The 14,054-nt window shown below is 50.2% G+C and overlaps 6 protein-coding genes across 6 annotated transcripts; 3 read left to right on the forward strand and 3 right to left on the reverse strand.

Annotated features, from left to right (window-relative positions):
- Window positions 1–352: 352 nt before the first annotated feature.
- Pmar_PMAR025433 (actin, putative) lies at window positions 353–1,678 on the forward strand (the record flags this gene model as incomplete). The annotated part of the gene is made up of 3 exons (XM_002785640.1): window positions 353–486; window positions 543–729; window positions 782–1,678. 3 exons carry the CDS (start codon window positions 353–355, stop codon window positions 1,601–1,603), a joined length of 1,143 nt encoding a protein of 380 aa, XP_002785686.1. The 3' UTR covers window positions 1,604–1,678.
- A 623-nt stretch (window positions 1,679–2,301) lies between these two features.
- Window positions 2,302–3,318, forward strand: Pmar_PMAR025434 (Myeloid leukemia factor, putative). Its single transcript, XM_002785641.1, has 4 exons — window positions 2,302–2,459; window positions 2,502–2,633; window positions 2,676–2,847; window positions 2,897–3,318. The coding sequence occupies exons 1-4, from the start codon at window positions 2,328–2,330 to the stop codon at window positions 3,151–3,153; spliced, it is 693 nt and encodes a 230-aa protein (XP_002785687.1). The 5' UTR covers window positions 2,302–2,327; the 3' UTR covers window positions 3,154–3,318.
- Window positions 3,319–4,134: 816 nt separating this feature from the next.
- On the forward strand, window positions 4,135–7,257 carry Pmar_PMAR025435 (hypothetical protein; the record flags this gene model as incomplete). Its single annotated transcript, XM_002785642.1, has 9 exons — window positions 4,135–4,386; window positions 4,435–4,557; window positions 4,614–5,135; window positions 5,189–6,508; window positions 6,561–6,674; window positions 6,726–6,920; window positions 6,976–7,063; window positions 7,111–7,178; window positions 7,225–7,257. The coding sequence occupies exons 1-9, from the start codon at window positions 4,138–4,140 to the stop codon at window positions 7,255–7,257; spliced, it is 2,712 nt and encodes a 903-aa protein (XP_002785688.1). The 5' UTR covers window positions 4,135–4,137.
- Window positions 7,258–8,882: 1,625 nt separating this feature from the next.
- Window positions 8,883–10,277, reverse strand: Pmar_PMAR025436 (RNA polymerase Rpb7, putative). Its single transcript, XM_002785643.1, has 6 exons — window positions 10,166–10,277; window positions 10,015–10,120; window positions 9,809–9,966; window positions 9,678–9,766; window positions 9,529–9,627; window positions 8,883–9,001 (listed from the first exon to the last, which is right to left on the reverse strand). The coding sequence occupies exons 1-6, from the start codon at window positions 10,264–10,266 to the stop codon at window positions 8,913–8,915; spliced, it is 642 nt and encodes a 213-aa protein (XP_002785689.1). The 5' UTR covers window positions 10,267–10,277; the 3' UTR covers window positions 8,883–8,912.
- A 320-nt stretch (window positions 10,278–10,597) lies between these two features.
- Window positions 10,598–11,936, reverse strand: Pmar_PMAR025437 (Phosphoenolpyruvate phosphomutase precursor, putative; the record flags this gene model as incomplete). The annotated part of the gene is made up of 8 exons (XM_002785644.1): window positions 10,598–10,703; window positions 10,765–10,887; window positions 10,937–10,995; window positions 11,041–11,142; window positions 11,199–11,328; window positions 11,381–11,660; window positions 11,708–11,795; window positions 11,847–11,936. 8 exons carry the CDS (start codon window positions 11,934–11,936, stop codon window positions 10,598–10,600), a joined length of 978 nt encoding a protein of 325 aa, XP_002785690.1.
- Window positions 11,937–12,262: 326 nt separating this feature from the next.
- On the reverse strand, window positions 12,263–13,916 carry Pmar_PMAR025438 (splicing factor u2af large subunit, putative; the record flags this gene model as incomplete). The annotated part of the gene is made up of 12 exons (XM_002785645.1): window positions 12,263–12,330; window positions 12,379–12,462; window positions 12,510–12,610; window positions 12,676–12,827; window positions 12,882–12,958; window positions 13,007–13,148; window positions 13,198–13,260; window positions 13,308–13,411; window positions 13,458–13,578; window positions 13,620–13,687; window positions 13,734–13,853; window positions 13,904–13,916. The coding sequence occupies 12 exons, from the start codon at window positions 13,914–13,916 to the stop codon at window positions 12,263–12,265; spliced, it is 1,113 nt and encodes a 370-aa protein (XP_002785691.1).
- Between the last annotated feature and the right edge of the window lie 138 nt (window positions 13,917–14,054).

The raw sequence follows: 14,054 nt of genomic DNA on the forward strand, positions 1-14,054 counted from the left end.
GATGGTTTCTGATGGATAGGTTGCACTGAGACTTCTACTCACCTGAGCTCTACTATGTATGCAGCTGAAGGCTGTTCTCTCATACAGCTACAGTGAAGCTCTATTGCTTCTTTTGAACAACCTTATGGTATTTTTGATTGCGGAAGAGGCTCGTCGAGTTACTTGATTAGAGCTTGAGACGTGTCATAGCGTGTTCTGTATTTTGATAGGGATAATATGATATCTCCACTATGTATATCAACACTGTTAGCCTAACAGTACTAGTCAAAGCCTTTGTGTCAGATGGAGCCCTTCTGCTGGCTCGTACAGGCACTGACCATCGCTAGTAGTTTTTCTGTCTTATTTGAGCATTATGTCTGATACTGAGTCCCCTGAGGATACACCTGCTGTTGTGATTGATAACGGCAGCGGCCTTTGCAAGGCGGGTTTCGCAGGTGATGACGCCCCTCGTGCCATCTTCCCATCCATCGTTGGCAGACCTAAGATGTAAGGAAGTCTTCATCGTTGATTGTTATGATCTTTTGTTAGCGTCTCTTTCTTAGGCCTGGTATCATGGTCGGAATGGACCAGAGGGAATGGTATGTTGGTGACGAGGCTCAGTCCAAGAGAGGAGTTCTAACTCTGAAGTATCCTATCGAGCATGGAATTGTCACTAACTGGGACGACATGGAGAAAATATGGCATCATACCTTCTACAACGAGCTCCGAGTTCAACCTGAGGATCACCCAGTAAGCTGTTACTCAAGCTACTGTTAGTTTCGTGTTATTCACTGATTGTTAGGTGCTCCTCACAGAGGCGCCCCTGAATCCTAAGGCTAACAGGGAGCGTATGGTACAGATCATGTTCGAGGTCTTCAACGTCCCTGGTGTCCACGTCCAGATCCAAGCAGTCTTGTCTCTGTACGCCTCTGGCCGAACCACTGGTATCGTCCTCGATTCTGGTGATGGAGTCACTCACACGGTGCCTATATACGAGGGTTATGCTATGCCTCATGCTATCAAAAGGATGGACTTGGCCGGTAGGGACTTGACCGAGTACATGATGACCATCCTCACTGGTCGTGGCTACACCTTCACCACTTCAGCCGAGCGGGAGATTGTTCGCGATATCAAGGAGAAGCTGTGCTATGTGGCGCTTGACTACGACGAGGAGATGAAGTCAGCTAGCAACAGTAGTGAGCTCGAGAAGACCTATGAGTTGCCTGATGGTAACATAATCACCCTCGGCAACGAGCGCTTCCGATGCCCAGAGGTCCTCTTCCAACCTGACTTGATGGGTAAGGAGGCTTGCGGTATTCACGAGACGTTATTCAACTCCATCATGAAGTGCGACTTGGATATTCGTAAGGATCTTTACGCCAATGTGGTCCTCTCTGGTGGTACTACTATGTTTAGTGGCATCCGTGAGAGGATGGGCAAGGAGTTGACAGCTCTTGCTCCTTCTACTATGAAGATCAAGGTTGTGGCTCCTCCTGAACGGAAGTATTCAGTGTGGATCGGAGGCTCCACATTAGCGTCTTTATCGACCTTCCAACAGATGTGGATATCCAAGGAAGAGTATGATGAGGTTGGACCAACTATCGTCCATAGGAAATGCTTCTAAGTAGAAGACCATTGATTATCACTGTGCTTCTTCTTACTGGATTGCTATCGCTTGTGAGGCTTTTATACACTCGAATCGTTCTATCCGTTTCTCCTTCAACAACTTCCGTGTTGTCATAGCGTCCGTCGACGACGGGCGTTGAGGAATCTCTCAAGTGTCCAAGATGTCTCTGCGTTCACGTTGTGCTCTTCTGTTGCTAGAGTTCTCAAGACAGCATGTAATGCCTGCAGCGACTATCGTCCGATCTTCAACACGAGGTGGGTTTGCTTTACACTGTATGCCTCAGTCGTCTGCCACTTGTACCTCCTTAGTGTTTGTTTGGTGGCGTCGTGTTTGTGTGGAATCCTTGTACAGTTTACCATGAGGTGTAGCTCGTGTGTAGCACACTATGTCTTCTCTGTGTTGTTGGATCCCATTTGGTTTGAGTGCGCCATGGCGTTGTGTGGAGGTAGGTCTTCCTCTTAGGTTTGTTGGAGCGATGCAGAAGCGATGATGCTGCTATGCATTTGGTAGTGGAGATGCCGAGTCTGCCAAGGACAGTTGATTCTCCGGCTGCGCGGCTCGCAACACATGGTACCTCTGTTGTGGTTTATCAGCCATTCATGCTTTTATGTGTTTGGTGTACCTTGGTTTTCTACACGTGCTCAATGTGGCCCTTGAGTTCGCCTGTTGATTTGTTTCGTATCGATGTCTACCTCAGATTTCCATTAGAAGCAGCAAAACAATGTCTAACAGACCCTCTCGTCGTCGTGATGATGATAACCACAAAGCCGATAGGCAGCAGCTGGCTCGGGCTGAGCAGGTTGATCCCTTCGGTGTCGGCACGATTGATAGGATGTTCCGCGAACACGAACAGGTACTATCCTCGCTATTGGTAGTGTTGCCAACACCTTATCAGGCAATGGACAACATGATGGAGGGAATAGAAAGAGACATGTCTCTTGCCACTCAAGCCGCCGCCGGTGATGACCTCATCGGAGGAATGCTCCCTACAGGTCAGCATCCACAACAAGGGCAGTACTCGAGTCAGGTAGGGAGCCAATTGGGACTTGAGGTATATTGCATTTGCCAGGTCTATGTGTCCTCTAGTCGTCGTGGCCCCGATGGCAAGACCGTCACGGAGCAGTATCAAAGCTCGACTGTGGGAGATGCCGATAGGAAGCTACGAGAGCAGCAGGAGTTGTATGCCAACTCGGGTACTGGTATTGATAAGATGGCCTTGGAGAGGACCATGGGCGAACAAGGTCAGTGGGAAGGTCAGCTTAGTAATTGATCTCGATCGTCTACTTGCAGGCCGCAGAGTCGTCCGTAGCCGTAACCGCAACACTGGTGACCAAAACACCCAAGACATGCTCAAGGGTGGGCTCACTGAAGAGAACGCTGCCGAGTTCGACCAACGTTGGCAAGAGGATGCCGTGCCTCACCTGCCTCCTCATGGAGCACCTGGGATGCCTGCCTTGGGTGGTGCTCATTATAGCGGCATCGAAGATGCTGGTGATAGGCAGTCAAGGAGAAGAAGCCACGAGCAGCGACAGCTGACTGGCATCTAAACACCCCTTATTTCAAGATTATCATAAACCCTATCTAGAATGGGCTGTATAGTCCACCCTTAGAGTGTGCTGCTTTTTTCAACCATTGGAGCTATATGAACTATGATCACTCCTCCATAGTGTCGAGTAGATGACAAACACCCCTGATATAAGCTATCATTTTGATACATTTCTTGTCGGGTTAGGAGCACTGGAGACTTCTCCCTCTAGGTCCTTTAGTCTTGTATTATGACCATTCGCTCGAACACAGCTTCCAGTGGCCGCTCTGATGACGAGGAGTCCACTTCATCGTGATGAATGTAAGAGGCCTGGTTCAACACTAAAGAGGTGATATCCAGAGGCGATATCGAGGTAAGAAAGCGGTATTTGGAAAGAAGGTCTTCACACTGTTTAACATTCACATGTAGGTGATCGCTCTCTATCGGTACGGTGTTTTGTTATCCTTCATGTTTCAGAGACCCTTCGAGTAACTTCCCTTCAGCGACCCCCATCGAGACAGCCCATGGCGACTGGTGTATGAAAGCTCAGTCCTCTATTGGGGATGGTGTTCGGCATATGAGTGTGAACCTGCCGATATGGATTTCCTTTCCAGTGCGGTTTAAGGGTCTCTTGATGTTCCTACACGGCCTATGCACTATGTGATGCCCCCAGCAGTGCAGGCGAGTCTAGCGTGTTCGTCTCGAGAGAGCTTATCGGAGGCTGATTAACGCTATGTGGACAGAAGAAGGAAGAGACGTGGTCGCACCATCTTAAAGGGGGAAGGCGCTTGTGAACCCAACCGGGTTCCAGCCGGTTGAGTTTTTTATTTGACTTCCCCCTCCCGGGCTTGTTGCCATCCTCGCACTACTGCATGCTGAAGCTGTACGACAGTGTTTATCGTCAGATCTGCGTCGTCCACTCTCGAGTTGCTCTCTCTATTGCTCGAGGGGCTCGCTCTTTCTATGGACCGGCTCTCCTAGTGTCTGTTTTCCCTTTTTTATAAGCATGCCTTACAGGAGGAGAAATAACAAATCATCTGCCACAGCTTCTACTACTGGTGTTAAGCCAGTGTCCACTGGTTCCATCCTGGCCAAGGAACCACCGGCTGCAGTAGCGATGTCCCCGGTTCCGACCACAGTGGGAGCCGACTCCCCGCTCGAGCCCAAGTCCCCGATGGACCCTATCGAGTCCCCCCAGCCTGCTATGAGCAACGCGGCTCGTCGACGTAGGAGGCGCCGTAGAGCTCATAAGGAGGTGAGAGTTGTGAACCAAGCTGAATGGTAGTGACGTATTGGTGTATAGGTGGTCCAAGAAGAGCTCGAGGAACCTGAACCCGTGGAGCTTACCAAGAGCCAGCTGAAGAGGAAGAAGAGGCTCCAGAGGAAGGCAGAAGCTGAGCAGGATCAACCTAGGTCCATCAAGGCGGTAAGGACAGCTCGATCTATGGAGCTTCTTAGTAGAGGATCCCTTGTTGCTGTTAGGACCCATCGCTCTTCCCTCCCGTTCCTGACTACCCGTCGAAGGCTAAGATGGACGCTATCATCAGCGCTACCACGAAGAACAAATTGCGAGATCTCGAATGGGCAGAGTTCCAGTCACTTGTTAACTCGCTTGACAAGCAGGTGGAGGAGATACGTGCTGAACTGCCTCCCAAGCCGAAGGATAAGAGGCAGACTACGATGCGTCTGCGGCAGCAGATCTATGAGCTGTCTCAGCTGCCGCCCTCGGACGAGGTCACTGGCATGTTGGAATCGGCTGAGGAGGAGCTCATCCCGACGGCGGCTCACGAGATGTTTAAGAATTTACAGCATCGTATGGTGTTGGTGAAGAAGGAGCTTAGTGAAGGGCAAGAGGAGCAGAGAGAGAAGAAGAGGCAACAGAGGGAGGAGGCTATCGAGAGTCGACGGGCTGCGAGGCTCGGCAAGATGCTCCGTCAAGAGGTTACTCATCTGCATGAGGCGGAGCTGCCGATGATATCCACAGGATTTGAGGATGGCGTTCAGGTGGGTTCTTGTCGTACGCACTGGTCTTCACCTTCGCAGCTGCTCGTTGTCAGGCTCGTTTGATCGGCTTGCTCTTCCCTCCCGAAGGCCAGCCTTCGATCTTGCCTCGTCTGGAGAGGTTCACTACGGCCCTTCTCGAGCCTCTCTATGGCGAGACGGGTTTGGTGCGTGGGGTTCGTGTCTCTGCCAATTCGGAGGAGTCTCTGACTAGTGCGGTGCAGCAGTTGAAGCACATCGACGTCAACAATGTCGTACGCGTGCCCATCCCTAATGACGTCCCTGGTGCCCGTAGACGCGCTGGCGATGTGGTTCGGAAGCTGGAGGCCTCTGAGCAGTCTCTCTTCATCACCTTTGGTAACGCGGACATAGCCGTCCACGGTCCTGTCAATGGGACTGCGGTCAAGCAGGCAGGAGATGATATTAAGGCGGCTATGCGGGCTGCTGCCGACAGAGCTCAGAATTCGGTTACTAGGGTGGTCACGGCCGACACGGAGACGCTACGATGCGTGATGGGCGATGGTGCGATGGGTCTGAGGAAGATACAGTCCCAGAGTGGGTGCTCTATACAGGCAAGGTTCAATGACCAGCATGCTACGGTCACGGTGAGGGGTCCGACCGAGGCTAAGGTTAATGAGGCTTGCAAGGCCTTGAACGACGCCATTAAGGAGGTGGCTCGAGTGGAGGTACCGGTGAAGACAGATGAGCAACGAGAGAAGCTGTTCGCAGCCAATGGGCTATTGGCGCCCCGTCTGTCTGTTATCAAACGAGAGTATCGGGGCGGCTGTCGTTTTGTGAAGGAGGCGGATGGAAAGAAGATAACCGTTATGTCACAAACACAGGAGGAAGCGGATCAGGCTGGCAAGGAGTTGCGCAAGTTGGTTGAGGAGGCGGCCATGACCTTCGAGACTATACCGGTTCCGAGTGACCACGTCAGCGTTTGGATGCGGCCTGCAAATGTCGAGCTATTGCGGTTGAAGAACCACCTCACTCGAGCCTTTTTCCAACGTGGTGGCAAAGGGGCTGGGAAGGGGAACTCTGGCCCGACACTGGAGCTAGTTGGTACCCCTGAAGCTGTTGCTAACGCCAAGAAGGACATACCCAAGGTGGTTACTGATGCTGAGGTTACCGAGACATTTGCTGTGCTTGGGGCATGTAGTGGTGATGGTAAACTTGTTGATGCCGTTATCGGCACACTGATGAGAGATCGGGCAGCACGGCTGAACCAGATTGGGAAAGAGACGGGCACCAACCTCACTCTGTTGGGAGGCAGTGGTAAAGGAAGCGGTCGATCGCCGGTTTCCCGCGGTCAGAACGGTATGCGTAGGGATATCCGACTCGTCGGCTCTAAGGCTGATGTCGTTCAGGCTAAGAGGGTAAGGACTGTCTAGGAGGCTCATTCGGACTGTATGCTCTGTGTGGCTGTAGATGCTCGGCCAACTCGTTAACGACTTGAAAGATGCCACGAGCTCGACGGAGACGATCGAGTTCACCATTCCTGAAGACACCGTTAGGTTGGTGATTGGAGCCAAGGGCAGGACGGTACGCCCGTGCATAGGCGAGTTCGTTGACACTATCGGGATTTTTGCTCAGATACAGCGTATCAAGGCGGTCTCTGGCGTTTCCTCGATCGATTTTGAGCACGCGGAAGAGGGTGTGTCCAAGTGTCGGATAAGTGGACAACTGGAATCGATTTCCCGAGCTGAGGAGATGGTCAAAGCCATTTCGGCGGGAGAGCGAGTTGACTTCACCAAGAAGGTTGAAGAACAGGGCAGTTCAGAAGCACCGGTAGAGTCAACTAATTTGGTACATTCGAAAAGAATTGAGGTTATGCGACGTTCAGGCGATTGAATCTGCCCAACCTGGTCCGCGGGTCCTCAAGGCGCAGGCCGGGTTCAAACCATCAAACAACGATAAAAGAACAGGAAAACGTGAGTGATCGGAATATCATTGGTTGTTGCGATCTGACTTTATTCAGGGAATCAGCAAAAAGCTGCCGCTAAAGCTGACTCTGGAGACGACGAAGAGTTCCCTGCCCTCAGCGCTGTGGCAGTTCCGCTATCGCTTCGAAGCGGATAATCACTGCTCGCAGATCGTCAGGAGTGGTCTAGCTGCAGCTGACTGACTGACTGACAGAGGTTGAGGCCAGAATAGAATCACAAATTACTACTTGTCACACAAAGTGTGGTGGATGATAATTCTACTTCGATTAGTTTTTTCACGTGTAGCCGATAGAACATATATTTAGTCGTCCTTCTGTATAGAACGGCAAGTGCTCTTTCTATTGTGTTCTGATTAGTGCATAAACATAGTCACTTGTTGTGTTGTCAAGTGAATGGCCTCGTATGGGTTCGAGTGGAAGGAAAATAGTATGCTCTCCCGGTTGAAAATCGGTGAATAAGAAACGAGTGGATGGATCGCGAATGTTGATTGTCGCAATTTGTGATGATACCGCTGGAACACCACTGATGTATCACGCTTCACGTGCGGATCTGCTTTTCGTAAGGAACAGTCACCACAGTGACGTGCCTATGATCGTACTTACGCAAAGAAATTTAGAACCCCCATGAGCATCGGTAGATTCTATCTCAAAGCAGAGACGGATTATACTACGTACCTCTAGTCGTACATCAGCCAACATTTGATCGTTTCATGCTGAACTCCAGTAACTTAGCAGTAAACGGAAACTTTTAATACAAACAATCATGCCCTTTGAATCGGGATGCACTTCCCATTCACTTCTGTAGTTTTCAGTAACAACGTAATGGCTTGCTTGAAGTGCTTCAATAGGCAGCTCTCTAGTGTGTTCGCCCGGGCTTGACTCTGAGTGGCAGTCGAGGAATGGAGAAAGATTATATCGGTCATCTAGCTCCAACTGGGCTGGAACCGCTAGCATACCATCCGAAGGGTTATGCAGTTAGAGCCACTCAAAGGGTTCGAGGGGCGAAGACACTCACTATTGATGTTGACGCTGCTTGATACTCCTCCTTGCACCTTCGGTACTTCTGTGTTGCCATACCAAAGCACAGGATCATACTTCTACGGTAGTTATCGTCCTTCTCATTCTCATAGTAATCGTCTACCTACAGATCAAGTCGACAATCAATAGTCTACTAGCATTCGAACCTCGTTATGGCATCGTTGCGATAGGAGGGTCTGTACTTCCCATTGGAAGCACGAGTTCGGTCCACTGTGTTCACTCTGATATTTTGCCGAGTCGCGGCCTATCGACCAGAAGTCGCTCATCAAATCAACTGCGAGTAACAAGTAAATGATCAGCCCCGTTCCAGTACAATTTACATAACATCTATAGATTCATGCCAGGACTGGCGGATAGGAGGTGCCCGATGCACTCACCCGCGGCGAAAGGCCCCACTACAGACCGTAGGATAAGAAGGAAGCTCTGATTCCATGCGGCATAGACAATCACGACTCTTAAGAGAATGTCGCTCGAAATCTCCGCATCGGACAATCGAGTTGGCCGAGGCACCGCCTTGAGCGATTGTTACGGTCTACAACTTGTAGACTACAAGAAAACAGAGATTAATCTGAACTGACTCAGTTGAGCCCGTCAGTAGTATCAGCTCTAGAAGAGGCCGTCTGTATGTGAGTGAGATCGTCTGGCTGTGCATTGAGAGCGTATTCCCTGGAGCCCGACAGCGAAGGAGTGGGTGCAGCGGATGTCATCAGAAATCGGACAAGTCGGAGAACTGATGTGGTAGATCGACCATAACGCAAGATGGTATGCCGTAGTAAACGTGTGTTGCTGTAGAGTTGTCATCAATCCTCGGCCCACCAGCTGGTTAGTCCCATACCATCACCGGCAACACTACCTAATACCTGCATCGGGGGTAGGGGTGCACTAGGACCTGAGGATAGGACATCACTCTTATCACACGGATGAATAAGGATCTCGAGACATCAATATTGTTACTACTACGAGCATCGAGGATGCTCCCCACCCAGCATATCCATTGCACGCGTGTACAAGACCGTACCACCAAAATCAATCCAACTGCTCCTCGTGCATATGTGAGAGTCGATGGGAAGCAAATGTCCTAATGCATCCTAATAAGAGTCGAGGGTTTTCTCTATATATCTTCGTGATGCCAAAACTGTTGTTTGTAGCTCTATAGGTGTATGTTTCCAACCACCATCACAGCAGCATCAATCATTCACTAAGGGCATCGTTCACTCCGCACCCAATGCGATTAACTTCACCAGACTACTCTAGCAGTAAGTCTATGACAGTCTCCTTTATATTCCACTACTATCCTCAACATTCCCGTTAAACCAGTTTCAACCATTCAAGATTCTCCCCAGTATTATATCTTTAAACTGCCTCAACAACCGAGCGAGGTCGTCGGCTGGTAAGCACTTCAGCTACCCTTACTACCCTTCGAATCCTTCTCAGCCACAGCTTGTGCTAACGTCGACTTGTTCTCCTGTCGTTGATTGAATACTATTGCCTTTACCGAGAAGCATATCTCCGCACCTACCACGACGACCATCTTACAAACTACTCCGAGCAACCCATCCTACTACCCGGCCTGTAAAAGAAACTATCAGTGGCATCCTCCCGCTTATACTGCCATATCCACAGCTTAGTCTGTTCATCATATAAGCACGGATCCCTAAAAGAACTCGTGGGAGATAGCGTAGACCCCCATCATCACTTCAGATCAGCATATGGTATATGCACATCCTTGAACCATGACCCCAGCTTGACATAGAGCCCAGTGGCTGTGGACCTATCCACCGTGCCCACTATAGTCTCCCCAACCATTGGACGGAAGACACACAAGCGGAATGCCACCTTGCAGAAGGCTCCTCCCTAACCTCACACAACCATAAGGGAGGACTAGGCAGTCTTATGGCATACCTTTTGGTGGTGAAAGTCAGCAGGATGGATGTAAGCATCAGTGATCCTGATGACGTCATATAGAGCCACCACCAGTCCAACGTCTGGTATAACTCGGTCCACGTACCTGGCGAGCATTCCATCCACCAGCTCAACCGACAGGAGGTATTACTTCTCCTGTATTCGCCGCCGTATATGTGGTATGTGCTTGCCCGGCTCGAACTCGTCAGGTGGTAGGACTATGGTGTCCGACACCACAGTGATGATGAACATCGACAACGACAAGTATCCCCAACCACTGCACTCAGGGAAGATCCCTCTAGCACTACTTCAGCAACACAAGTCGCAGGTGTAGTGTCCACAGAAAAGATACTGTGAATGCGATGGGTTCACTATCACACTCACACAGTTTGAAAAGAAGATTAGCTCGCTCCGCGATTAGAAATACGAGATACACTATGACGGAGTGTCACCCGTGATATGAAGAACACTAGTGAAAAACATATTTCACGACTATTGCAAGGCGCAAACATCGCGTTTTTCACGGAGTTTTACGCCACTTCACGTAAAACGGGTGAAACTCCAATAATCATCGGCTACTCTATCACGCAGTGTGACTCATTTTAAAGCCATTACCAGTGTTATCGTCGATGAAGCTTATCACCTGCTTTATGGGCATAATCTCGCCGTCCACCTCCTGGGAACGGCCACTGAAGGGATGAAGGACCCGTCGACTCCGCCGGACACCACCGCTACTGCTGCTAATCTTACGCTGTCAGGATCTCAGTTGCCACTTTTTTCATGGCAGGATAAGCCGCCCTGATGAGCTGATTAGCATGAATAATAATATTCGCGCCATGTTCGGCTAGCTCAGACTCGTGTACACTGTTGTAGCTGAGGAAGGACACAGCGTAACAAGGGGAGACCACGAGTAGCCTACTACCTAGTAGGCACTAGGATGATCGGCGTCTTGACTTTATCAGGATATTGCTCACGGAATACCTAACTCGAGTAATAGATAAATATCGCATTTATCACTACACTTACTTTAAGGAACTCGTAAATTTCCTGAGGATCCTTATGCCTAGAGTGGATCATGATACCATCACAGCCTCCCTTCTCCAGGTATGCTGTGGCGCGGCGCATAGCCTAACCATAGACCAATACGACCACCGTTGTTGTGATGATAGCAGCAGGAATAGTACCTCTTCCTGTCCTAGACCAGCAATCAATGCCTCAACTCTAGCGAAGATCATAAAGTCGTTGGTGACCTGAGCATCCTTACCAGCGGCCAACTTGTCACAGAACTCATCAACGTCAGCCAGTTGCTGCTTCCTATCACACAACAAGTACGACTACTAGTAACAACTCCTCCGATGCCGCCTACCTCTCTGTGCCAAAGAGGGAGTTCTGCTTGAGTCCAGTCTTATCCTCAATCACACAAGCTCCAACACCAAGGCGCTCCAACTTCTTCACTGTGAAGCGGAAAATCTCGGCCTCTCCACCAGTATCACCATCGTAGATCATAGGCAGCGATGATACATCAAGACAGTCCTCGACAATCTGCAGTCTCTGGGTGGTATCAACCGTTTCGATATCAGGCATTCCCTTCAGCGTACTCGAGGTCAGTGAAGAGGACCATAAGCAATCAAACTTAGCCTCCGAACCTACACCACCAGAGATCAGTAACCAGCATCGAATGTGGGACTACTACCATCAGGCCTGTGAGCTCGAGTCTGTTCAACTATCATCGCGGAGAGGCCTGAGTGCGCCTCCATAGCGCGAATAACACCATCATTAGGCTGAATAGAAAACAACGTTATGAAGGGATCAAGTACGGCACAGTTCCCTACCGCTTTGGTATTGATGAGCTGCCTGAGGGCTGCGAGTCTCGCAGTTGCAGTTGTCGAGGCGAAACCACGGCGAGCAATATTACTCAACATTGTTGAAACGGAAGGATAACAAAAAACCTATACGCCTAGGCAGTGGAGGTAGGAAACAATATCATCACAACACAAACTGGAGAGGGACAGGGCGCCTAGATCTCGGAGTCAAAATAGGAGCTATTCCAATCCAACGCCCCCACTAGGAGATCCTACGGGCGCAGCACACACCTGATACTCGCTGAAGGATATGCTCACAACACATGAAAACAGTACTCAGCAAGACCAGACGACAGCCTATGTTTGCTCCAGCAGCAGTGTGTCGGGAAGCTAGAGAACACAAAAAACCTTCTAGTGGAGGGGAAAGTGAAACTGTATCAATCACGTTAGTCGACAACCTCACAATCGTCGTTATTATCAACCTTATCTGGGGCTCCCTCCTTCACAAGAGCACCTGCCCAAAGCCAAAACTGCACCAAGTTGCAACGGCATCACAGCCTACCACCAGACGCCGCCTCCGCTCCAGTCTTGTGTTCACTGCCACCTTCCTCTTCCTCCTCCTCTCCAATGGTCATCGGACCCGACCCTACGAGTAAGACATCTATACTGGGAACTGTATAAGAAGATACATACCAGCAGTAGGTGGTGGAGGCTTAGGTGGTGGGGCCTGGACTGGTCTGACTGCCATTGTCATACTCTCTACGTTGTACAGGGTGTACTTACCCATTTTATACCTGATACGGGCGCTCTACGAAGGTCGTTACAGTTCCCGTAGCAGGCGCAGGTTCGATCCTATCACCTGTCAGTTGGGTAGAATGCTGCACACATGACTCGATCGTCAAACTTCCTCCCATTGTTCGTAGCTTGAAACTTCCTAGCTGCTGTGATATCCGCAAACTGCACGAAGATCTTCCCAACGCCATTGGCATATGGTGTTAGACTCGCCGATGGCTGAGGAACAGTACGCATGCCCTCACTACTCAACGCTAACGCTGACTCTCTTACCCGTGGAACTCGGACCTCCAACACAGTTCCGTGCCTCTGGGCCTCCTCACGTATCTCATCTTCAATTGACTTTACCTCTGAGGACGGGCATTACAACGAACCAATCTGTGTCTCTGCATCATTACCAGTCTCCGACATCAGGTCCTCTATATAAACAGCATTAAGAAGTTGTACTACTGTGCTAGGAGTCGACCCTATCTCTCGCCCAGCCTTCAGCTGAGCCGCCAGAGCTGGGTTGGCCAGCACTCGAGCCGTCATAGACTGAACCTGCTTTCCGATGAATGCACTCTCTCTAGGAAGCCCTCACGACTGCTACCCCCGATGAGCCATCAGCCAGGTTGGTCGCCGGGCCTACACCAGCGCCTCCTATCCCCGCAGCCTAACGACAGAGGAATATCAAACAACTTCTCAACCCCGCAGGCCTACTCCTCCTTGCTGTGCATCTGGAACGAGTCTGGTCACACTGAGGCTATAGTTACCCAAAACGAACTGGTCAAGGGCATATAGGCATCTATCCGCATCATTCGGATCTGAGGAAACAACAACCTGATCACCACAATAGACGCGAGTTATGACCTTCGAATTGACAGAAACCATAGCCCTTGCTTAAGCCCGTTGTCTTATCTCTGATGAGGCTGACCATAGTGAGAGCACCAAACTGTTCCAATAGGTCCCTCAAATAGGTCTCCGTCATCACCTACGATGAAATCAAGGCAAACGTCATCGTGGATGCATTACCGGTGGGAGATGGTATATCCCTAATTGTAGGTTAGACCCTGGAGCAGTCTTCTTAGTAGAGGACCCTCCTGAATACACCATCATTGCCTCCGTCATCTATGGCCTTTATACTACCACACAGTTCCTCGATAGTAACCTTTTGTATGTCCTCAGCGGTGATGCTCTTGGATGGGTCCTCCTTGTTGTAGCCGTGGGGCCTCGTTATCGCTAATTTACGACCATCTAAGTCGATACCTAACACGATCTGTCATCACCATCAGTACTGTTTCTGGTAGTAGTACTACCATTGAGTCTCATAGCGACTGTGGCTGCAATAGGCGTTCGGAACTCCACGAGAGCTGTACGACTGTGACCATCCGAGATGAGGAAGAACACAGACACTACCTGACGAAAGCCGTAATCAACAGCACGAGCATCACCGTAGTAGTAGTAGTA

The sequence above is a fragment of the Perkinsus marinus genome, assembly GCF_000006405.1.
Source record: "Perkinsus marinus ATCC 50983 genomic scaffold scf_1104296932222, whole genome shotgun sequence".
NCBI lineage: Eukaryota > Perkinsozoa > Perkinsida > Perkinsidae > Perkinsus > Perkinsus marinus.

Excerpts from the sequence above, each read along its gene's own strand:
- Pmar_PMAR025434 (XM_002785641.1), top strand. The coding sequence starts at position 2,328 with ATGTCTAACAGACCCTCTCGTCGTCGTGATGATGATAACCACAAAGCC. Across the intron at positions 2,460-2,501 it reads TGTTCCGCGAACACGAACAG|GCAATGGACAACATGATGGA; the intron begins GTACTATCCTCG and ends ACACCTTATCAG. Across the intron at positions 2,848-2,896 it reads GAGGACCATGGGCGAACAAG|GCCGCAGAGTCGTCCGTAGC; the intron begins GTCAGTGGGAAG and ends GTCTACTTGCAG.
- Pmar_PMAR025436 (XM_002785643.1), bottom strand. The coding sequence starts at position 10,266 with ATGTTCATCATCACTGTGGTGTCGGACACCATAGTCCTACCACCTGAC. Across the intron at positions 10,121-10,165 it reads CGGCGGCGAATACAGGAGAA|GTACGTGGACCGAGTTATAC; the intron begins GTAATACCTCCT and ends AATGCTCGCCAG. Across the intron at positions 9,002-9,528 it reads GGCTGAGAAGGATTCGAAGG|GTCCTAGTGCACCCCTACCC; the intron begins GTAGTAAGGGTA and ends TCCTATCCTCAG.